Below are 24,891 nucleotides of genomic sequence, written 5' to 3' on the forward strand. Positions count from 1 at the left end.
CAGTTAGAAAAGCTGTTGATGCATCAGATGCCCTCTAAAACGCTCTGCAGACATTATTACATTGTCTAAGTTATCAATTCATTTGTAAGTTTTGAAGTTTTGTGTTGAATACTTGTTTGGATTTCCATCCAGAGCTAAAATACAGAAAGATGATTATCAATCATCATCACTCATACTAGCTCCTTGTGAGTCATGCTAACAGGTAAAGAAGCGATCAATCATGTGCAGAGCCTCTGTGTATTAAATACAAAGCCATGCTAGCGGCTACAGTATGTGACGCTGTGCTTAAGAACAGCTTTGCTTTGAGCAAATGCTAACATGCTTACATGTTTAGCAAGTAGTGCTTACTGCCATCTCAGTTTAGTGCATTGCTAACATTTGCTAACTAGCACTAGACATGGAGTACAACTGAGGCTGATGGGAAAGTCATTAGTTTTGTATTGGACAAATTTTGACCTGATGGCGCTGGGTTAAAAATGAAGGGGTCACCAAAGTTGCCCCCTTGATCTTTAAGGGGGCATAGAGTATATGCTTTTACAAAATGTCATTGCCAATTTATCCTTCCTGCAAATCTATCATGTTACTTGACGATACCTAACAGAAATATTTAAAATGTCTTCTCTAGAGTTAGCATTAGCCATAACAGCTGTCAGCTCTCCTGGCTAGCTCTTCCCTCTGAATGCTAATCCAAAACCAGAAATGGCAATTAGCCCTTTTAGCATGCTCATCACCGTGGAGATGCAGAAACACGGAGGAGGAGGCAGGGACTCCTGACCTTATCAAAGACTGAGCGACAGTGGGCATGCTCAGAATATAGAGAGTGTGTGTGTGTGAGAGAGAGCGTGTGTGTTTATTTTTAACAAAAAGTGAAAATTGTGCTCAGATATGCTGCAGTGTGTTATAGAAGTTTATAGAAGCCTGTGGTTGTCAGGTGCGTACTGAGCGCCAAATCAAATGATTTAAAAAAGTGATTTAAAGGATAAGGCTTGTGTTTTTTGTTTTGCTTTGTTAAGTATTTTTAACAACATTCATTGTCATCAAAAACACACAAAAAAGCCAGACTGTTGCAGTTGAGTGACGTTTTTTCATCATGGGAATGGGCATGTTTATCAGAGTGAAAACAGACTTATGGAGTTGTGGGTTTTTTTTAAACTACACCAGCTTTATTCATTTTATTACAGGAATATGACACCCAAAGCAACACTATAGCTCAACTTAGGATAACTTATTGCTACTTTTGATCTCTTCAGGGGAGTTAAAAACCAGACAGACCAAGAGTCTGAAGCCTCAGACTCCATGAGGCTGTACTCAGGCACAGTGGTGCTTTGATCTAAATGCTAATATTAGTATGCTAACACAATCACAGTGACAATGCTAACATGCCCATGTTTTGAAGGTATAATGCTTACCAACCAAGTTCACCAATTCAGCTTAGCTTGTTAGCAGGCAAACATTTGCTATTTAGATTGTTATTGCGATTCCTGTTTACTAAACACGAAGTACAGCTGAGGCTGCTGGGAAGTTTTTTTAGCAGGTATTTTGTCATAAGCTGAAGTATTGGACAAATTAAAATCTGGCCTATTGATGGTGCTAGATTCGAAGAAGTGGAAGTTAATGTATCACCAAATTTTTAACAAATCATCCTGAGGGGGGGTGATTGGATGAATGTCTGTGTCAAAATTCACGGCAACTCATTATAGAAAGATAAAATAGCAACAGCTGATGTAGCTACAGTTATGTGCTTAAAACTGCATCCACAAGTTATGGATGACCTGTCATTCATCGAGTTCATTAAATTTCACACTGAAAGGGGAAGCTGTTGTAACTCCCTTGCTGGATGGACAATTACTGCTTTGGCTGGATCATTCTAGAAAAACATGGGGCTCAAAAAACTCAGTTTCCCTGAAGCTTAGTTTGGAATAACAAAGCTGGAGGCTCAAGAGACTTACTGCGAAACACGCCAGCATCCACCTCAGGATTTGCTCCTGATGCACGTCAGCAACAGTAGTTTGGAGATCAAAAGGGAGGACAATTACAACATGAATAGGAGTGAATGTAATGATGTTGAAAGGTCAAACAGGGAACACAGACAAAGATGGAGCCATATCTCCCTGAGGGCAACCTATATATGATAGAGGCAGAAGATGTCGTCCCTCAGTCCCCAGGCTTTCCCATGTTGGGCCCCCAGCTGTGCCCTCACCAGGCTGGGGATCGATCCCCGCCTGCCCGCCTCCACTCCCCTGCTCCGGACTCTTCATTAGGCCCGGCCTGCCGGAGTGGATGCTCTAATTGGCGAGGGCCGCTGAGAGCCAGCATCCTCGCCTGCCGCGCTCTCAGAGAAAGGGTCGCCAGGCATCAGCCGCTCACACTAATCTTTCCCATTATCCTCCGCTCTTCTGTGGGAGCAGGAAAAACAGCCAGCCTGTGGCTTGTGTGGTTTTGAGTGTGTAGTTTATGTTACATTCAAGGGCGTTTCTGTTTGTGTGTGACAGTGTGTAAGCTTTGTTTGAGTCCTTTGGCTAATGGCAAAAGAGGACTGATCAGATCATGTGAGAAACAACGTCAGTGCATCCATTTATGGCACTTGTTGGCAGCTTACTCTTAGAGGAGACTGTTGTGAGGAAAAACTCTATTTTTTTCTGTTCTACAGGATGTTTTTCATCTGAACTTGCTCTGCTGGTCACCACTGCACTTCCTGTTGTGTGAACAACAACCGTGATGCAGTCATTAAGAACTTTTATAGCACAGTGGCACATTAATACTGCTCTTTACCTTAGTGCTACATCTCTCTCTTCGCTGAACTGCCAACACTGAGAGTAAGCTCATTTCATTTTTCACACACAGGTTCTGCGGTGATTCATACTTCATACTCATAGGTCTAATTTCATTCCTTAATCATTATGATTGAACATTTTAATTTAGAAATTAAAGCAATTTACAGCATGGCAATGATAATTTGCAGGGTCAGTTACAAGTTTTGACCTCCTGATGAGGAATTAGATTGATCTATTTTCATTTGCTCCCTCCAACACTCGTGTGGTGACTTGTTCTGGGGCAGGGGTAACAAACAGAAAAAGAACACTGGGGTCAGGGAGGGTCACGGTAGGACGTGAGGTGCAGAACAGGGGGGTTTAAACAGTGTAAATGTGTGTTTTCTGTTGGTTTTTACTGGCTCAAGTGGGGAACCCAACTTTTTTCATGTCTTGTGGATTTGACTTCTCCACCCTAAAAGCATCAAAGCAAAAAGAAAGTGAGAAATAGAAGCAAAATAAGCATAAAATTACATCCTTTATCATCATTATGTTTGTTTCTCTGAGTTACTTCTCAGGCATCTCAAGTAAAATACACATCTATGTAGACAGTAGACCATGATAAGAAACATGGGTCAGGTGTTTACATGTTGCAGTTTACTAGTTTCTTTCCTAATACGACAGCTATCATGTCCAAAACCTGTAGAAGGTGTCTAAACAGTAACTAGATTATGATGATGCAAACACATAGATGGGATACTCCAACAAGATTACAACAGTCTACATTAATGCTACCGGCTCTGTGAGGCTGTACTTAGGCATAGGGCTTTGACCTACATGCTCACATTAGATAAGATAAGATAAACTTTATTTATGCCCAGATGGGGAAATTAATGTGTTACAGGCAGCAGCAATAGAAATAGCAATAGCAAAGACAAGAAATATAAAAAATACAACATACAAAATAAGAAGTTGACTATATATATGTACATTTTATACAAAAGGCTGTACAAAAATATATTGATGATGAAAATTCTGCACCAACATTCACAGCAATCCATCCAACTGCTGTTGAGATATTTAAATAAAAAACAAAAATAGAGGAAGCTAGAGGAAGGTTGAGGAATCACAGAAGAATGTTTGTATAAACTTCCATGGCAATCCTTCCAATTGTTGTTGAGATGTTTCAGTATGGACCAAAGCGGTGGACCGGCCAATCCTAGAGCTGCTGTCCCATGTAATGGGGAAAACGCTCTTATTTCTATTAGAAAAGGGCACTTTCCAGCCAAGACGATGATGATGGTCAAACCCTGGCGGGTATCAGAGCTGTAGCTGTACTATATTATGTGTTCTACAGTGGCCTGTTAAAGAACCTCACAGATCCTTATGAAGGAAGTGAAGCATGAGTATGTGAAATTGTTAGATGGGTCAATTATGACCTTCAGCGCAGCCTAATTTGAAGCAGAAGCACAGCTCATTGGTACTGAAATATAGGATAGTGCAATAAGACTGAAGTATTGATAGTATTTTTTTAATATTATTTATTTTTGCTCTAATGAGGTGTTTGTAAATCATGTTTTGGAAATAAGTATTTTAACCAGGTAGATATGACGGGACATAGTGCGCGCTATTATGGTGGCCCCAGCGCAAGCCAGTTATTAATTATAAAGCACAGACCAATCGTCTCGTCACATTATCGAAGACTTGACATTGGACAACAATCATCATTGCATATCTGTGTGTAACAAAAATGGGGGGGGGGGTTTATTAATAGTTTGTGTAGAAAAAGCTTAGAATTCTGTTATCAGTTGCTACTGACTATTGTACTGTAAAAAGAAAAGGAAAAATGGTGGAAAGGTTTTGCCTTTTCGAAGGCATATATAGCAATTTTTAATTTCTATTTAAATTTAATTAACATATTTGAGACGTGGTGGTCTGAATCACTTGCAAGGGCCTGTGGTTGGATGGCCTGCTCTCTCTACAGGCCCCAGTGCAACCACACAGCCTGCACGGTCTCTATATATGCCCCTGATTTAAAACTATTCATTTTTTAGCTGCTTTTACTCATACTGCAGAAACAGTATGCCATGACACACACTCTAACCACTTTTTCCCCCTTTGGTATTTCATCTTCCTTCCATTGTCTCATTTTCTTTCACCGTTCTTCCCCAATTGATTTTTCCCTGAGTCAGTGGCTCACACTCTCGCATTTCCTAAATTTAGAAAGTATCCTGTTCATAAAAATCTAAGGATGATCATGAAAACTTAATCAATCAATCATAAAACATAGATTCTGTGAAACAACACTGTTGATATATTGTGCACAATAATTGTTAGGCGTCTTTCGATAAAGTCACATTTGTTTCTTCATATGAAGTGCATGATTCATCTTTTCTATGAAATGACTGAAAGTAGACAAAAATCAAAGCTGTAGTTCTTTTGTTTCTCCATTATTTGGTCAATCAGCCACTAATAAGCAGCAAGGTTATTAATGCTCCGAGAGTTCAAGCATAATAATAACACTGCCAAGTCCAGTTGTTCGGCATCAGAGAACAATTTGTGGGAATTGTTGTTATTAGAGCAGTGTAACAAAAACATAGTTAAAGCCTTAAGCAGAATTATCTCAATTCAACCAACAGCACAAAGAAAACAAAATGATTTTAATTCAGGAAACACCCGCAGAGAAAAGACAAACAAATACCCGTTCACACACACATATACCACAGACCATATTCTCCCATCTCAGACTTTCATGCATCCTCTTATTCCTCTCCCCTCCGCTTTCCCCATCTGCCCCTTTTGAAGCCCGCCAGGAGCCCGGTGACTCTCCAATTCAGCTGAAAACACAGCACAGAAAACATGAACTGGAGGTCATATCATCACCAGCGACCACTCACAAGCCAATACTGTACAGTGCGAGTACGAGAGCATTCGGTGAGGTTTTTATATCACTCAAAATCACTGAGAAGCTCAGACTTTATCAGACCACCATCACGACTCCTCGCACCTGCACGTATGTGCCAATGTTGCCATCTAGTGGAACAAAAATAGAGCACAAGTACAACAACAAATACCTTCACACAGCCTTGTATTCAATCAATAGATGCAGTCCCTCAGTAAAGTATTTAATAAGTAATGCTTTTCTCTAACTAGAGGATGGATGTGTTGGATCTCATTCATGTAGATGAATGAAACATGCAGACATACTGCTCCACAGCTTTGAGTTTAGGTTTTAAGGAGTCAATTCATGACAGATTTTGGAGCACTTGTGTCAAATTGGTGTTTGTATCATAACTGTATGTCTTGGAAATAGAGGATGACAATGGGACAAAGGGCATACTTTCTCTAATGTCAGCAAATATAAGAAAATTAAATCTCAAACATGACTGACAGGCTACAATATGTAACTTAACTAGATGTTAAAACACATAAATTAACATCAGTTCCAGAATGTCATAGTGTTGCCACAACCTGTTGAGACTCAAGTAATATTTCATCTGACAGAAAAGGCACGTGTTTGCAAGCTGTGGACTTTTATTCACTGTGTGTGTATGTTTTACTTTGATAAACACAAAGTCACCTTTTTGTTGGTTTGTGCTCAAAAACCTTTTAATTAAGCCTGAAATCATAAAGGCACGGATTAAGAGGACAGTTCTCAGCATTGATACAGGAGATACACTTTACGTTGCCATAGCTACCAAGGCTGTGAGAAGGAGACCTTGCACTTATTATCCAGAAATGAAACGCTCCTTCCAGTACATCATGCTATCCTCGGGGCGGACGAGAAAACAGATGGAGGTTAAAATAGGTCTGATGTGGAATCACTCGTCTTCTGGAAGAAGACATGACATTTTCTTTGTCAGGATTTCAAGCTTCTTGGGCTCGCATACAGTGGATATGGATCGCTGAGCTAAGACCCATATTGACCATTGTATGAGAGGCACTGAAGAAGAGATGTGATAAAGGTCAGAATGGTCTGGACAGGTAATAATCGGGGTGAACATCCTTTGTGCCATTTCCCTCTCCCTCCCCTCTCTGTGCGCCCCCCCAAAGTAATCATCATTTTGTAGTGCATCACTGGCTAGCAGTCCATTATTTAGGCATTCAAAATCTTATTTTAAAAAATGTTATGAAGTAGGTCACCCATGTCATTATGTTCAACCAAAGAAATTATGAAAAACGTGTTTCTCTGTCAGGTGCTATATATTGTATTTCACACTGTATTCAGATATTGCCAAGAGAAATAGATAATTTATACGAACATTTATATTTGGGGGTCTCTTTTTTCCTAACAAACCCAGAATAAATAACCAGCGAACACAAACATTTCAAAGGTCAAAAAAGACTTAACAGAACACATCGTGCCTCTAGCCTTCTTTCAACACACAATCTTTGAGGCTTCAAATAGTCGCTGCATACAGAAAATGCAGAAATTCCACACAAGACTAATGCCAGAATACTATTAATCGCACATGTACTTTTTTATGTGTTAAGTGCATTGTTATCTTTTTTAGAATTTACAAATGATGCTAATCATTGTCAGTTCCTCACTGCAACTGTTCTGTAAACTCACCCCATAAACTGAAATATGTCTTAGTTTTTATTTTGTATTTTTGGTTACATATTTTTCTCAAGTGACTGCCTCTCATTTCAGGTGCTCTATTGTTTTTCTTTTTACTTCAAACTTGACTTGTTAACTTGACTACTATTATATTTTCTAATCTAAGCTTCCTGTATTTGAAAAAAAAAGGGCCCAAGAGATTGTCCATCAGGACTGTTGCAGCAGCAGAGTTGGTTTCTCAAATCTAATTACTAATAATAATACAGATAGTTAAAAATAACTATTTGGTTCATCGTGTCTATGTAATATGTCTGAAAATAGCCAAAAAAAAAAAAAAAAAAATAGCCATCAGCTCCAGGTGATAATTGGTAAGATGTATTAAGGTAATGTTTGGCATTTTTGGTCAGTAATTAACTTACACTGATAACTAATTCAAATGAAAGACCACTTATCAAGATAGTTTCTGATTAAACTTTCTGTCCATCGATTTATTGAAAATTTGTTTCAGCTGTAATTGGAAAGAGCAATTAAAGATCTGAACTTTTCCTTTAATATCACCCTAATACTCCCTTCTACTACATAGCTTTTTACTAAACAGATGACTTCATGATTTCATTTTTCAGCTCTCTAATTCACTTTTTGGAAAAACAAAAAAACAAAGAACGACATTATTTGAATGGAATTATGCATAGACTTAACTTTAGCTTCGTGTGTATAACTAAACCAGCATGTACATTATGTGATTCTTGCTGAAGGTTTTTTTCGTGTCTGCTCCATAGATGTTGGTATCAGTTTTTAAGTGCTTGAGTGAGGCATCTTATTACAACACAATCTTTGATTCCTTCTTCTTCGGGCATACGTCGTACGGCATGACGTCAAAACGGGGCGGGACGGCGGAGCGTGGGGCGGACAGCACTCGGAGAAGGGGTGCTGCTCGCTGAACCGCTGTCAGCCCAACAGTTTGCTATCACCCTTGTAAGTGTGAAATATATTTGTTGTTTGTTTTTTGGGGGGGCTTGTTTTACCGTCAGTTTGTGCGTGCGTGTGCGACGTGTGCTACGTCTTTTGTGCCGCGAGGAAAAGCTGTTAGAGTGTCGATGTGGATGTTTCATCGTATTAGCAGCTCTGTGCGGTGACACTAACGGGACTGTCAACCTGGTCCTGAGTCCGTTAAAACCGCTGCTACTCACTGACAACACCGGCTGCCACTGAACCAACATTTCAGCGACTTTTAGCGTTGTGTTCATTCACGTAGTTTCCCAACACACACGAAGGCTGGTCTGTTTATCACTTTAAAGTCGCGTAAAGTCGGTTTTGAGTTACTCAACAGAATTTTTAGACTTATCTTTCGTAACGGTCGTTATAACGTTATTTCATCTCCTGTGGCGTCACCACAGCGTTCAAAGGCGAACGTTTTGCTGCAGTCCTTCAACAACAAAATAATTAAAATAATGTAGAATATTGCAGTTATGTACCACAGGTTTGTCTCATTGTGTGTGTTTTAGGAAACAAACAGCAAAAGCATAAATATAATTAGTGGCATCTTGGAATATAATTATTGGCTTTCACTTTATCCTCTAGTTTTAAGACTTTGCAAGCTTGTTATGGAGCAGAGTAAAGGTTATCAATAGGTGTTAATTTCCAATTAATGCATGAACTTATTTACTATGTCATATTGATGTGTCCCTGTGGCTTATGATATTAGCCAGGGCCCTGCCAGTTGCATGCAACCTACGCAAGTTTTAATAAACCCTCAGCAGGGTTTATTTTAGTCTCAGCTGCCTAATGCAATCTGATGGGCTGAAGACATTTCATGGCCTGGTAAGGCTGGACATCCACGGCCTCATTAAATCTCATTCTTCACAGAGGAGCATTTTTTTTCTGCAACCTGTTTTTATCAGTGGGTGGGAGACAGACAGACATACACTCTCACACACAGCAGAGAGTACAACGTGCCAAGGAAGCATTTGCACTTTGCATCTCACTTTCTCTCTTCTTTTTTAAAGACCTGTGGGCCTGATGTAGCAGGTTGTCATCTCCCCTGCGATGAAGGAAATCTGCTCCAGTGACATGGACTGAAGGTTGGTTTTCATCCACTTACTCCACTCATCCATTCTGGTAACTGTTTTCATCTCTCTCGCTCCATCGCTGACCATCTTTCTAACCTGGTGGTTTTGACACTGCGCCGCATTTACAGCACATACACATGTAGAGGGGCTGGAAGGGTCCGGTATTAACATGATGTATCCCAGTATCTGTTCAGCATGCTGTGCTAAGTGGCTGAGAGCTTGGCTGCCCCTTCAGGGCACTGCTAACGCAGCCATTCATGTCTCACTCTGACGGTCAGACCACCATGATGACGCTACCCTCCTCCTCCTCCTCCTTCTCCTCCTCCTCCTCCTCCTATTCCCACTGAACTCACATTGTGCCTCCCCTGTTAGGAGCTTAGCATAGAATTCTTTCTTCTAGAGTCATGCGTTTGTGTAATATATGTGCGCTTGCATGCACAGTTCATCTAAAATAGAGCTCAGTGGTTTCTGAAGATGGAGTTGCCTCCGCCTCTGATTTACGCTCAGTTTCATGTGACACTTCGGCATCGGATGTGATAAAGATGAGCTTATCCCAGATCAGATCACAAGATTAACACAGCTTGATGTATGCTCGCCTTGCTGTCACAGGGGCTGATTAATTGCCTGTGTGTACTGGAAGCCTGCACTTCTGTCAACAAAGCTGCAGACAAAGGATTAGAAAGGTGACATTAAGTGGATTATAGTTAAAGTTATATATACGGTGTTTTTATTTATTTACCTTGACGGTAGAGACTTGTGTTTTGATAGGAAAGGAGGACAAAAAGGGTTTTGTTCAGATGGCACATGTGACGTCACTGATTGTTTATCTTAGATATGATAAGACGTGTGTGTATCATTTGACACGGACAGCTTAGAGCGGGGTTGTGATAGACAACACAGTGAAACCATTAAGTGCAATAGCTTCATGTCATGCATGAATTACTGTTGTGCATGCCAGTAATATGTCCAAAAACATTGCTGTGTCTTTTTGTTTTCACGATCAGCATGAATCTCCTGCGTAAACAAATTGTATATGATGTTATGGTGTTTGTTGGAATGAGTTACATCTCTTCTGGGTGCTCATGCAGGTAGATTGGCTTCTGATTCGTCCATAGGCCTTACTGTCCACATGACTGTGTGTGTCTCTCTTTATTCGGATGTGTTGCACTGCGCTGTGTCCAGGGTGTACCAGACTTCTCGCTCAGTGAATGCCACGCAAAGGCTTCAGCTCCCTGCATCTCTGAATAGAAAGGACCAGTCTGTGGCATGATTTGCAAAGTATGGTTTTCTGGCCCACGTCAGACTTTTCATACCCAAACCACGTTCAAACCTTGGCTGGTCAGAGAGTTTCTCTTGTTCGGAATTAGCCTGTTATCTCTCATGTCCACCCTCCTCCATGTTTGCTTATGCTGCCTTCATGAAAATTTCTCGTCTGCAACTGTGCCGTGTAGGAGAACGCAAAGCGTCGTCCAAATGGCAAAAGATGTTGCTTGAAAGAGTGTGATTTGCGACACAAGGAAATAAGCGATAGAGCATAATATGAAATGTTTTCTTATCATCCCCACAGAATATAAGTCATCAGATTGCACAGCCCTACTTTAAAGTCCAAATATCTGCATCATTCAGGCAGTGATTTGGTTCCGTTTTTTCTCAACCAAAGGCCAGCTGAGGCTAAAGAGGAAGCATGTCTCTGAGTGGAAACACTCTCACTCTTTCCTTTTCCCTCACTGTCTCTCTCTTTCTCTCTCTCTCTTTCTCTCTCTCTCTCTCTCTCTCTCTCTCTCTCTCAATCTGAAACTCACACCTTCTTCCTCTTCCAGCAGGGCTTTGCTGTTTGAAAGCCCACAGGGTAGCAGAGGTGTCATGGCGCAGCTTAATTTAGATGCCACAGACTGAAATGATTCTTTATCTCTGCTGACATCAGCAGGTGTTTCACCAAGAGACGTGTACAAGTAAAAGGTTTGGCTGTACTGTTCCTGCTTATCCTGTAACTGTGGACAGACTGGGTTTATTCTCTCCCGCAGGACTGACTCCCACACTTCCAGAATGAAGGTGAAATTCCTTTATAAATGCTGTGGTTTCTAGTGGCAACGAGCTGCCTGCTTCCCTCTGATCTCTTCCTGTTTGAAGACAGAGGCAGAAAAGAAGCAGGGGTCGCACAGCGTCACAAGGGTTTGCACTTTGAACATGCCCCCCCCCCCCCATGGGTTTTAGTGTTGAAGCATAGGCTCACAATTTTTCAAGTCTGTCAAGTGCAAAAACCACCAGTTCCTGTTTTGTGTAAAATCATATTCCAAAGTTTATCTGGAGCTTGTAAGGCTTCAGCAGTCTGAGCGAGACAAATCAAATGGGTATCTTCCAAGATTAGGCATTTTAGTTTAACATTCCCTCTTTGTGTCTCCCTGTTAAGCACCACTAACAAAAAGAGGGATGTCGTTACTAGAAAGGTTGTAACTCTGAAATATATCCACTTGATTTGTCAAATTTAGTGAGCTAAAGCCCCATTTTAGCTTCTGACAAACTTTTTAATACATTTTTTTCATGGAAGGATGACTATGGACTAAGATTATGTTATAGACTTTGCCTTCTGTACAAAACTGCATAATTTTGATCATGTCTTTGTTTCAGAGTGTTTGCATCTTCTTGTCATTAGATGGTGGACTTATTAAGAATATTAAGGTTTGGAGGTCAGGAGGAATATCTTTCTGCAATGTAAATCTGTGAGTGTAGACTTGATATTGTTGACCCGCAGCCTACGTGTTGAACCCGGTATTACGCTTATAGTAAAAGCTTCAAGACCAGAACGTGGATGTGCTGATACGCTATAAACCCCCCTAGTGGGCTGTAGAGGTGTCTGGTTACCTGAGCTCAGAGATCTGACTGAAGAGTTATTTAAATAGGTGACGAAGCAGATGATTTCTATCTTACTGCTTAAGCTGTTCTCACCTGCTGGCACCACAAAGAGCCAGATGCCCTACAGCCTGATAACCTGGCAGGTTTCTCTCTTCGGTCGCACAAAGTGTGCGTTGACCCTGACACGCATTCCTTGTGTCTGTGCGCCTTTAACACAATCTCTGGTATGAGATTTCAGCTGGTGTGTAGGTGGTTTCCAGCCTGTTGACAGTTGATGATGCACTGCCAGAGCTGGTGGAATATGAGCTATGTTGGCCAAGTTGGAGGCCTGGCCACTTCTAAACACCTATCAGGTTAGTAAGCCAAGACCCCTTTGCAGGGTTTAAATGTATTACTTTGACATATATGACAAGCCCCACTAATTTGTCCCCTTTTGAGAACATCTGTCCTACGAGTAAACAGCAAGAGATTGGGATCCTCGATACCATCATCAGGTCACATTAGGTCTGTGCTGAGTGGTGTTGTAGTTGTAGTCAACATGCAGCCATATCAGTTCCATGCACATGGTAAATTATTCAGTAGGACACTTGCTGTGATGTTGAGCACAGATGCAGAGGTGCCTTAAATAAGGCTTCCCCAGCAAATGCACAGCCCTGTCGAATATAGTGTTTGCCATGCAGCCTGATGAGTCATAGCCACTCTTCAGCTATGTTTCACTTCACTGCCCTGCTGTCTAGATTTGTTCACTGTCCCTATACCTCAGAGATACATGTGATATTTGCAGCCCTGAACTGCTATAAAGGGTCAACATAATAGTTCCTCTGTGGAGATGAAATTTAAATAAGCCTCTTTGTTACTTTACCTTTGCTGCCTCACAGGCCCTGTTGGGTAGTCTTATGACCTGTTGTTCCCTTTGTGTGAGAATGTCTTTCGTGTATGTGTGCTTTGTGTATTTCTATTTGTTTTTCTGTGATCAACATTTTTATTGGTTTTGAGTTGGGGGTGATGACAAGGGGTGTAGTTACAGACTGTCTCCTGTTGGTTAAGAGATACAGTAAAATCAAATATATTAGGTATGGCAGACTTCCACATCCACACTGGTAATTGTGTAATTAAGGGTGTTTTGGAAAAAGTGTATCCAGGTCATAGATATCCGGTGTGAATGAGTCTCTAATAATAATCTTCTTGGCAGCTGTATAAGCAGACAACCCTTCGTTCTTCAGCTTTTGAATACAAGTCTTTGGTGTCATTAAGCAAACACAGATGTGTGTGTGTGTGTGTGTGTGTGTGTGTGTGTGTGTGTGTGTGGGGGGGGGGGGGGGGGGGGGGGGGGGGGGGGGGGTCCGTCTGCATGCGTGAGTAAATGATTGTGTTACTTCTGGTTTGTCTTGTTCCTCGAAAGCTGAGCGCAACTTTGGCAGCTTGGCCTCCCTGTGGGTTCTACCTTGCACAATAGGGCGTTGTGCCTGCCTCTGTCAGGGAGCTACCTGCCTTTCACCTCCTCATTCAGACACACTCTTAGCTGAGCGCCCGAGCTGAGCCTGACACGGCCAGGCGAAACACGCCTTGGACTGATGTCTTTGATCCACTCTGGCCTCTGTCACTCCCTCTGTAACCCTCTGTCTCTCTTCTCTCACTAACTCCCTGTCTGATACAAAGAGTTGTGTCTGTTATCACACTCTTTGCAGCATGCTGAAGTCATCTCCTGCACTGTCAGAACTGACACTACTCTGCTATTCGCTGCCTCCCTTCCACACACACACACACACACACACACACACACACACACACACTTACACACACACACAGATACAATAACGATTGTCCCTGTTTCCTGCCTATGCAGTCATTATGCAGCTGCTGAATAAGATATGGTTTCCATCGGTCAAAGACAAGACACACATGCACATGCATATATAGGCATATACACATTTCCACACAGAATAATGCCAGCTCTCTCTGGCTTTCCTTTCCTGTCTCTGTCTGATAAAAACTGATAAAACATTTTGGTGCATGCGCTCGCACACAAGCATCGCTGCCAGAACTCTCTGGCCTAATTCCCCTCTTATTGATGTGTGTCTGTCAGTGAAAGAGGCGCAGCACAAAGAGCAGCGATGGGCCCGTGTGTGGCTCAGAGGGAACAAAGAGTGGTCTATTCCACGCCAGCTCTCAGACTCTTCTGGAAACACTGCATGGGCTTGTTTAAGCTATGGCCATATTTTGAGTTAAGCGACTGTATGTTCAACAATGAGCAACAACATGGCTGCTTCAGTGTCAAAGAGCGCAGGCCAGATTGACCTCCACTTGCTTTGGTCACGTCCAGTTTGCAACTTTTACCATGTCAAGAGTAGAAGGTTATTGTGCAGATATTTGGTTTGGAACCAGCTACAGCAAAATTTGCATGAAAAGACTATAATACTTACACAGCACTGACACACATAATTTGTCTACCGTTATGTTAGACTGCAGATTGTGTGCTTTATTATTTAGCTATTTGAGATGTCTCTGTCCCCATTGTAACTCTGGAGCTTAATCTCCTTTTTAAATACCACCTTTGATTGCCTTCTGTGTTCTGTAACGATAGTGGGCCTTATTTTAGAGCACTCAGTGTCACATCTTCATCAATACAATGTTTCTGCCTGAATAGAGCTGCAGCTGTCTATCCAGAGAGCTAAATTGAACATTTACAAGGAGCTGTTATATTGTGATTAGTTGTTAAACATGAGCCCTCGACAGAGCTTGTACAAATGAAGCAAAGAAATCAGGAAGTAAAAGAAACAAGATGATTGTTAAGTATTTATCACAATGCCTCTTCATTTCATTAAAATGCAATCTATCATATCTATCATATTAATTCACACATACTTGTCACTATCCGCAAAATGACAAATTGCCACTGTGAGCTGCGCCCCCTCCCACCCAGTCTGCTAGTGCCAGAGCTCTGCTGAGCTTTCACCATCTCTCCAGTTTAGCTGGCCAAAGACAATGACAGCAGGGCTGGACGACTGGCAGCTCAGCTGAATGGAATGAGCTACAAAGCAAGGACAAGGACGTTTGTGTGTGTGTACAAGGGAATGACTGAGGGTGGCACGGTTCCAGAGAGGCCATTGTCCATGTGGTCCTTTGTAATTCACCTTTGACAGTATTGTCAAATTTCTGAGAAACATGCTGACTCACTGAGGCTGCTGACCCCGGCTGTCACCAACACCTGTTAATCACTGATAATCGCTGATCTGTTTCTGTGGTGAACAGGGCTTAAATACAACAAAATACATCCATCCACTAGCATGTTTCTGAGGTTGATCCGAGGAGCGAGTGAAGAGAGAATTATCCTGAGAGGATCACCAAAATGCTGTATGGCATTAAGTTGTCTTAAGCATGCTCTGTTAGAAACAATAGTGAATTTTAGATTTCTTCTTTCACATTATTTTTTAAATTGCACTAGCTGTAAGCTCTTAGCAAGATTAGCAAAATCCTGTTTTAGATACAGAAGAATTAGTCTCTGGTGCCCGTGCAAGCTTGTGCAATAATGCTGTAATTCTGGTGCGCTGTCACAGTACTATAATGTGGTGAAATGAAGTAGATCTGGTCAAAACAGGACAGACGTCACTCAGAGATCCATCTGGTGTTTCCTCTTTTGCGTCATCACCTCATGAAGGTGGAACAACAAGCCTTGCTCAAATTAAGCAAAGATGCAGGACCTCTCTCACATGCACAAGAATACACACCAAGTCTGACAATAAAGCTTTGTCCTCTAAAGGCTCCTGAAAGAGGATTTAGTTTGAATATAAAACCGTAGGCAATCAAGAAAACATCCAATCCAGCATTGGGATCATCCTGGGGATGAAGGAGGGGGATTTACAGACACAGAGGGAGGGATGGGCACCGGCAATGAGGCAGGGCTTCAGGTTCAGCTTCAGCTTCGGGACAGGATTAACTTAGGTCTACCCCTCCACTCACCAGCTCAGAAAGGACAGAAGCACAGTGCCTCATCATGATCAACGACACCTAACTGTACTTACCACAAAATGCCCCTTCTGTGGTCATACAGGAAGTTCATAGAGAGTTCAAGAAAGAAAGTTCAAGGAAGAAAGACAGAAAGAAAACTGGCAACTAAAAAATAGATTTAATCAATGAAGAAACATATCGTCAGTCATATTCCTCAATAGTAATATTAAATTATGTTTTGAAACATTTACATTTTACTTATTATTTTCAAGTACTGCAAGCAGATTTCCTTCAGATCTTAGTTTGATGCCCTCATTTAAGTATTTGCAATAGAATTGTGTATCATGATCATGATGAACTGTTTTGTAAAATATTAAAGTATCTGGAAGTGTTGTCCAGATGTGAACCACACCAAGTTGAAGTAACTGTGTTATTATTAGTATGAAAGGCTCTGCTTAATGGTTGACAGCACAATATTATGAAAGCTCCAGGCAGCAGCAAGCTAGCAGGTGACCGAAGTGAACCTGTTCAACACCTGCTCGCTCTCTCACGCTGTGTCTCTCTCTGTCTCTGTCTCTGTCTCTCTCTCTCTCTCTCTCTGCAGCAGTGCATTTAATGATTGGCATCAACAAATTAACAAAATGAATAAAGCACATTAGAATCCGCTGGTCTGAATCTGCCCGTTAAACAGAAAATATCTGGCAAGAGGACATTTACGATCAGCTTGTGGTGGGGAAAGTGAAAGCTGCTGTGTGAATGTGTTTATGTGCATGAATACGCCTTTTCTTGGCAGTGACAGTGTGGCCATTGTGGAAAGCGATACACTACCTGCAAGTAGCTTCATGCTCGTTCTCCTTCTGTCTCTGGACCTAGTGTCAAACTGAACAGCTGATTGTATTCATGGTGATGTGAATCAAGCCTGTCACAGTTTTATTTGCGTAGATCACATTCTTACAAGATGGGTGTGTGTGTGTGTGTGTGTGTGTTTGTGAGTGTCTGTCCAACTTTGTGTTATTCTTCATGACCTGACAGCTGAAGGAATATAGTTTGAGTGTTTAACCGTCCCTCCCCGGGGCTCTGAATGTTCCTGCCTCGCTTGTTTTGCTGCCCTCAATGGGAGCAGCTATTGATGCTGCAGGGAGGCTCGGGCCGACTGCCTGTCTGCTTGTGGGTCTATCTCTGAGGTGATCACTGTTCCACCAATAAGGTTCCGTCATGAGGAAGATAGCTTGTATGTTATCAGGTGTCCACTCTGTTGGGTTTGTTGCAGACTTACATTTATCCAGGCAGTGTGCAAGGCTGCAGGCGATCATGCACTGTGTTCTGTGTTTGTGACACTGCTCTGTATGTTGTTTTTAGCGCGGAAACCCTTGTCTCTTGATACCGCCACAAGATAAGGAAGGGTTGCCTTTGGGTATACTAAATGAGCTCCTAAAGGAGTACACACACGCGCACACACACATGCACACACACACACACACACACACACACACACGCACACACACAGAGTTGTGTTCAATATGCACAGAATGTTCACAGCTCATAGTGAAAATTATTATTGATTGCAAACAGAATGACACCCCTTGTTTGAGTATCTTGAGGTCAGTTAGTGTAACCCTGGTTAAAAAGTTGTGACGCTGTGTAAAATGTAAATGAAAATATAATACAGTTATTTGCAAATTAACTGCTTACTGATACCAGCTTTATGAAGTGTTCTCCGGTAAAATGTGTTCACAAAGTGGTGAACCTCGCTCCATCAATGCTTGTTAATGACCGAGCCTTTCCAGGATGCCCCTTTCATACCCAGTCATGATACTATCACCTGTTACCAATCAACCTGTTTACCTGTGGAATGTTCCAGACAGGTGTTTTTGGAGCGTTCCACAACTTTCCCAGTCTTTTGTTGCTCCTGTCCCAACTAGTTTGAAACATGTTGCTGCATCAATTTCAGAATAAGCTGATTTTTACAAAAATCAATGAAGTTGATGAGGTAAAACATTAAATATATTGTATTTGTACTGTTTAAAGCTGAGTATATGTCAAAAAGGATTAGCAAATTCTCACATTCTGTTTAATTTATAATTTACACAGCATCCTAGCTTTTTTTGGAATCAGGTTTGTACATCGAAGATTGAAGTTTTGATTCTTAAAAATCGTCTTTGTTTTTCTTTCTTTGATCTCCCTCTATCCACATCCCTCTCAGGTAATCCACAGGAGTGAGTCACACGAGGCTGACAGTTGGGCTGATGGTAGGTGGGTTTTTCCTCTTCTGATGTGTGAATTATTATCTCGTTCCTGCTCTCACGCCTCTATTCTTGTCCGCATACTTTCCCTCTGGTGCCTTTTTGATCCCATCCCCCTTCGGACTGTTGTTTGTTTTCTTGGCATGCATGTTACCTGCTTACTTTTGAATTTATTTATGCTTCCTTTCATCATCTTTGTGTCATGCTAGCTAACCTGGATCCAGTTTGTTTTCCTTTTATTACATGCATTTGCTCATGGAACATTTTCCTTTTTGAATGTAGAATGACTCAGAGACCTGACACAGCTATCAACGAGGCAGCCTGTCTGACACCTTAATATCTTGAACTAATGATACAGTGTTTATTCTATTTTATTTTTAAATTACAATTGTCAAGTTACTCACAATAGTCGAGTTACTCATTAATTTTGATCCTTCAATGCAGATTATTGCTGTCCAGCCTGCAGACTGTAAAATTTCAGTCTGATTTCTTTGCATTCAGACTTCTCCAGTTGTGTGAAATTTCAAAGATGCAAATGGTCACAAGTGAAAATTAGTCATTACATGTCACTGGATCAAGGCAACATTCCAGCCTCTCATAATCCATCTCTCTCTCTGTGCTAGACCAGCATGGCTGAATGAAAGATGAATGCGCCCTCTTTGGATTCATCCCTCTGACCGCCACTGAGCTGATCCAACCCTCCATCAGACAGTCCCATCTCCACTTAGACTGTTCTCTACTGTACTCTGTTGTTTTCTAGTCTTCTGTTCTTCAGCCATTGTCCTGTTCTGACCCTCTGCATGTAGAGAGGGAAGTGTTAGCAGGCTGTTTCATAGGACAGTTTCTCCTTGCTATTCATGAGAGGTCAGCAGGGCTTTATGCAGCAGGGGGATGATTGTCAGAGGGAGCCAGAGGGGGTGGCCCCCACTTCAGGTCCTGGAGCTAGAAGAGAGGCAACAGGGTCACAAGGCCCAGGGCTGAAGAGGGCCTCATCCCAGTCAGAGCATCCCTCCTTCAGTAAGATGAGCCAAAACGCCAGGGAGAGCATGGGGGTTCTTGGCCAGGGACTGAAACAGCTGTTCCAGCAGCAGCGTAAACGTCTCTCCCTCTCTCGCTCCACCATCCCCTCCTCGTCTTCCTCCTCCTCCTCCTCTGTAGTGTCAGCAGGTGGCGCCTCCCCCTCTGTCCCCGAGGACGCCGCGGGGCCCTGCTGTGCTGAATCTGACCACCTCTCTGCTCCTGTGGTTCCCTCTGCAGCTGGGCAGGGCTCAGCCGCTGCTGGCATGATGAGGCGTGGGACGAGCCTCCAGAGCCGGCGCAGTAAGGGATCTGGGTCGGGATCTGGGAGCGGAGATCGGGATCCTCTCCTGAGAGGTAGCCCCCAGGCCCCGCACCGCCGCAACACCCACGATCCACAGCAGCATACCAGCCGTCCACGCTCCTCCTCCACCACTGACACCACGCCCAGCAGCCCCACCCCTGGATACACTGGCGGCGATGTGGTGCTGTCATCAGGGTACCAGTCCACAGAGGAGACGGATAGGGTAAGTGACAGCAGTCGTGAATCATATTATCACTGCTGATCGATGTGTCTGTTTTACCCTTTTACCGGTGTCAGTCCTTGTTTGTCAATGAACTGTCAATCAAAAGCTGAGGTTCACCTTGCTACTGATGTGACATCCCCTGCTGTATCTTTACTGCTGTCCACTGACTCTTGATCCGGTGCAAAGTTATTTTTTGATGAGCAAAACATCATTATTAATCTGAGTTTAGGTCACATATTCACAATGCAGCTTGCTTACAAATGAAGCACACAAAACACATGCATGACCGCACACATAGAGATACACACTAATAAAGTGCTGCCAGTGTCGACAGAGAGATTCACTATTCTTCAAGTCTGTCTTGCCACGTGTAATATAAGCGTTTCCTAACATTTAAACATCAATCTGAAGCTAATACTAGGCTTCACCTGTCTGAGCAACACAAATCAAGTGAATATCCTAAAAAGTTGCAGCCTTTTTTAGTACCAAATCCCCTTTTGGTGTTACCGTCCATCCACCATAACTCAGGACACAAACACTGTCCAACGCAAAGATTTTACTTTGGAAGACATTGACTTCATTGACCAACCCAAACTGCTGAAGCAGCTCATACTCACACAAGTGTGTTTTTAGATGGAACATTGTAGATTTTGCCCCCAGTCACTTCCGTTGGAAGCGCATTAGAAAGGGACTGCTTATGGCCAGAATGAACAGGAGGAACGGACAAGTGTTTTAATATACATATGGCAACTGACTGTGGTTTTAAGACAGACATAACAAAATGTGAATCTATCCTTTAAAAGCATTTTACTTTTTGAATGGTTTGGTTCTAGGCTTACAGTAAATGCTGCAATATAAATCAATATGCTTTCAAAATCCTTCCTGTAGTATTCAACTTGGATAATCATCTATTTATCTATTACTAATGTTGCCTTTAAACTGGTTTGTGAAAAGATCTGCCTTTTTTTAAGACTGTGTGGTTAACCCAGATATTATCAAGTTAGAGTAGTAGTGTTATGTAATGGAAAAGAGGTATCTTAGACTTTGTGTTGGCTTGTTAAAATGTCACATCCCTTTTTAAGCACGTTAGGTATCCCAGATTTCAGTTTGTTCTATCCGCCACCAGAGGTCACTGTCAGATCAGCTAACCTGCTGTGAGCGGCACTGGCCTTGGTTCATGTGGAGGCTGTGTTTGCCTTATGAGCTTGTGTTAGTTGTAGACTAGACCGATCTTTGGTTCAATGAAATAAGAGATAGAGTGAAGGCTGGCTGTCAGTCCAGTGGTGGGCAGTAAGTCTAGACCAGTGGATGCTGACATCCACATTAACTGACAGCTTTAATCTGTGAGCTGAATTTAACATTCCCCTTCCCCTTCCCCCGTTCTTCATCCGCAAAATCAAGCATCCTTCAGTCCTGTGTGAATGACCTCACCTGGGATGATGGAGCAGGGCTAAAAGCCAGACATCTGTGCTCTATTAGTCCTGCTGCTGTGATAGACGACCATCAACGTCTGTTGCTCGCCCTTGACGGAGATGATAACCTGTCTCGCCCATCTCTAGCTACCATCATGGCCCTGTCTCTGCACGGCAACACAGCAATGTCATGCAGGTCATCCAAGCAGTCGCTGTGGTTACCCCTTTGAACTTGCTGCAACCTTGCCTAGAACTACGCCCTCCTTGGTTGCCATAGTAACCGCGTGGTTGACCTTGGAGGTGTGTGACATCCTGCTGTTGAGGAGGAGGAGGTTGAGGGTTGCATAGCTCGACTAAATTTGAGTGTGTATCAGCAATGATGAATCTCTTTTCTTTTTCTCAACAATGTCCCTCCTGCGTTCCCCTTTCCTTTTCCTCCTCTTTTGTCTCTCTCTGTCCCTCCCTGTCCCCCTCCGTCTGTCCCTGGAGAGAGTTAGTATAGACAGTCAGCTGGTCCCTCCTCCTCTTCCCTCGCCCCCTCCTCTTCCTCCTCCTCCTCCTCCTCCTCTACCACCAACTCCTCCTCACCCTACCCTCCAGCTCACTGACAGGAAGCAGGAGGCAACCTTGCCATGTCCTAGATGAGTGAGAGCTGAGCACCGGCTGTGTGTTGTGTGAATGTGTTAACAGTGCTGAGTTTAGAAGAGGATGTGGAGGGTGTGTATATGTGTGACTGAGACTACTGTGTGTGTGTGTGTGTACACTAGAAATCATTTGTGCCTTGACAGCCATGTGGTGTGAGCATCTTGTGTGAGTGAGTGTGTCTGTGAGAGAGGGAGACAGAGCTCAGGGGATCACTGTGCATATGAGTAGAGGGCAACACAGCTGAGCTGTCTTTATCTCTGCTTGCTCTCCCTACCTTTTTTTTTACATCTCCCCCTCTTCCTCTGTTTTCTCTCACTGCTCGCTCTCTCTCCTGTTTGCATAGTAGACGAAAGCGGTGTGGACTCAAAATGTGTGTGCACATGGATGTTTGGAGAGGAGGGTAGTTTGTGTGCCGTTGGGTTGTGTGTGAGTGTGTGAATGTACAGTGCACTATGTGAGGCGGTGTGTACTTTGGAGGGACATCAGTGGAGAGGAGTAGAACAGGGGTTCCAGCTGTGGGTACGTCAGTAAGTCAGGATGGTGCAGCGCTTCAGTCTTCGTAGACAGTACTCCAAGGTAAGCTTAAAACAAACAAGCTTGTTTAGTCGTTAAAACCACATCTGTGTCTTGCCATCTCCATGCTGCAACGTCATTCATTGCTAAAGGCACAGTTGTCTTAGCTTTTTGCCTCTGGCAAAGTCTCATGTGATGGTTTTGCAAATCTTTTTCCACCTCTCTGTCTTATCTTTCTGTCTCTATGTCTTCTAGCTAGATGGTATTGTGTCAAGAGTTTGTGTTTTTGGCTGCTTGATCAGTGATTTGTTCCGGACAGCAGTCAAAATTGTACAGCTGGACTGCAGAACTATGCAAACTATGTGTGCACATCAAGTAGTTGATGACTGGGGAGAAAGCATTGTTTGCACTGTTTTTGCAGATCAACTTTCTTTTTGTATACAGAGATTTTCTTCTGTGTTTCCTTTCACTTCTAGGTAGTTCAATCCATACAGTAACTGTGTGGTCTGTCTTTGCACTTTATCTCAACTCTTGTTAAACAGTAACTGGTAGTACAGCAGCAAGAGCTGCAGCCTATAAGGTCGATTGTAGCCGTTGCCATGGGATGAAACAATTGGTAAATGTTATGTTTGATTATTGCTGATTTGGGAGCATTTATGACTCATTTGCAGTAACAGGCTATTTAACTGTGCTATACAACTGTCCATGAGTTTGATAAATCTATCCCCTGGTGGCTGTGCTGCTAAAGAGAGTAGAGGGGCCATGTTAAAACTCAGCATTAAGTCTGTTAAAAGCCCACTGTTCTGCAGCTGGTGCTCAGCCTGTGGGATTAATTACAATTAACTGCTTAATTGATTGACAGATTACACCCTCCCCATTCATCTCTAACTCTGTAATGGTGCTGGTGGATGTTCGTATAACTGGAAGCATCAACGTGTACGTGCACAAAGGCACCCGTTGGCAAGCAGGCACAGTCTCACTTTCAGACTGGAAGGCCTGATCCCAGACTGGTGGAGACTGATTTAGACTGGTCTTTCGTGTCTTCTCAGAGGGATGAGGGGATAAAACAAGAGTAAAAACAGAGAGCGGAAGCAAAGAGCTGCAAGGTGCAAAATGTTTAGTGTCTGGATGAAAGGCTTGTTTAAGACAGGAGATTGGAACCCGAGAGCAGGCCCTAGTGGGGTATGAGCTGCTGAGTTGAGATGAAACAGAAGCCAAGCCTTGAGGCTCGTCCTCTTACGCACAATAGGATTTTTGTGTGTACGAGAGACTGAAGCTGTGTTTGTCTTTAGACATAATGCCCTCCAGGGCCTGTCTGCAAATGTTCACCATCCTCACTCCCTTGGGTAGATGACCCAATCGCTTTACCTCAGGCCGCGTTTCTACGTGTCCACCTGTCTTCCTGCTCAGCCTTCTTTTGTCTTATCATCGCTGTATTTCGATTTCCATGTGAGAGATAGCATCCTGTGTTTTCCTGCAGTAATCCCTAACCAGCTCAAAACCAAATACCTCAAACAATTCAAAGGACCAGCATCCAGCCCAGCTGGAATCATGCAGCTGTGTGCAGATGAATACTGCAAATACTCGTATGTGGTTTGATATTAAATGCTTGCATTTTTTTAAAAACTGAATTTATTTACTTTGAGCTAGGTATGTTATACAGTGCAATACAGTTTTACACTTTAACATGACATTGTCCTTAACCTGTTTTCAGCTGCTTTCATGTAATGCTGACTTCTTAAACTCAACTAATAACACTGAGTGATATAAATAAAAAAGAAACTGTAAGAAGAAATCTTGGTGTTTGTTTGGACATAATTTGTATGGGAAAAATAATGAATCACATGGTAGAGGGCTCAAGGATTGGTCAATTCTGTTGTGTGATTTTATACTAATAGTAATATACGAACTATATTATATATGGATCTAGTTCCATTGATCAAGGTGGGCTTTAGAAAGCAAGAGTCTTTCCAAATATGCCAACATTTAAAAACTGGGTTTATTTGTTTCTTAAGAAGAACATCATATGAGCCGATGTTATTTAAAATAGCAAAGAAAATTGTTCCATTATATTGGGAAAGAAATTTACTTTGATTGATCTGTATAGTTAACTTGACGTCTGTGTTGGCCTTTGGATCAAATGCATAAAGTGATTTATTTGGACAAATTAATTGTAATGCAAGTTAATTAATTGTAATTCAGGTACATTATGTAAAATTTTAGAAGCATGTCAGTAAGGGGGGACTGTAAAATCTTATTTTCAAGAAAGAACATAAAAGAAATGTTGCTACTTAGCTCTCTCTAAAGAAGGAAAGAAGATGCATGTGGGTTTGTTGAAGAAATTGTAGGATGG

General features: G+C 42.4%; 1 protein-coding gene across 6 annotated transcripts in view; it reads left to right on the forward strand.

The window, feature by feature from the left end:
- Positions 1 to 8,209: 8,209 nt before the first annotated feature.
- Positions 8,210 to 24,891, forward strand: part of tmcc1a (transmembrane and coiled-coil domain family 1a) — a 41,875-nt gene continuing 25,193 nt past the window's right edge. Inside the window, exons 1-5 of one of the 6 annotated variants that reach the window (XM_041945959.1) lie at positions 8,211 to 8,286; positions 9,318 to 9,392; positions 18,385 to 18,430; positions 19,048 to 19,441; positions 19,583 to 19,968. In XM_041945959.1, the coding sequence (XP_041801893.1) occupies positions 19,282 to 19,441; positions 19,583 to 19,968 (546 nt within the window). In that variant the 5' untranslated portion in view covers positions 8,211 to 8,286; positions 9,318 to 9,392; positions 18,385 to 18,430; positions 19,048 to 19,281. Of the gene's footprint in view, positions 8,287 to 9,317; positions 9,393 to 18,384; positions 18,435 to 19,047; positions 19,969 to 22,105; positions 22,602 to 24,891 lie in introns of those variants that run through there. The other 5 variants (XM_041945957.1, XM_041945960.1, XM_041945961.1 and 2 more) reach the window with 5 other exon arrangements.

The sequence above is a fragment of the Chelmon rostratus genome, chromosome 10 (assembly GCF_017976325.1).
Source record: "Chelmon rostratus isolate fCheRos1 chromosome 10, fCheRos1.pri, whole genome shotgun sequence".
Lineage (NCBI taxonomy): Eukaryota > Metazoa > Chordata > Actinopteri > Chaetodontiformes > Chaetodontidae > Chelmon > Chelmon rostratus.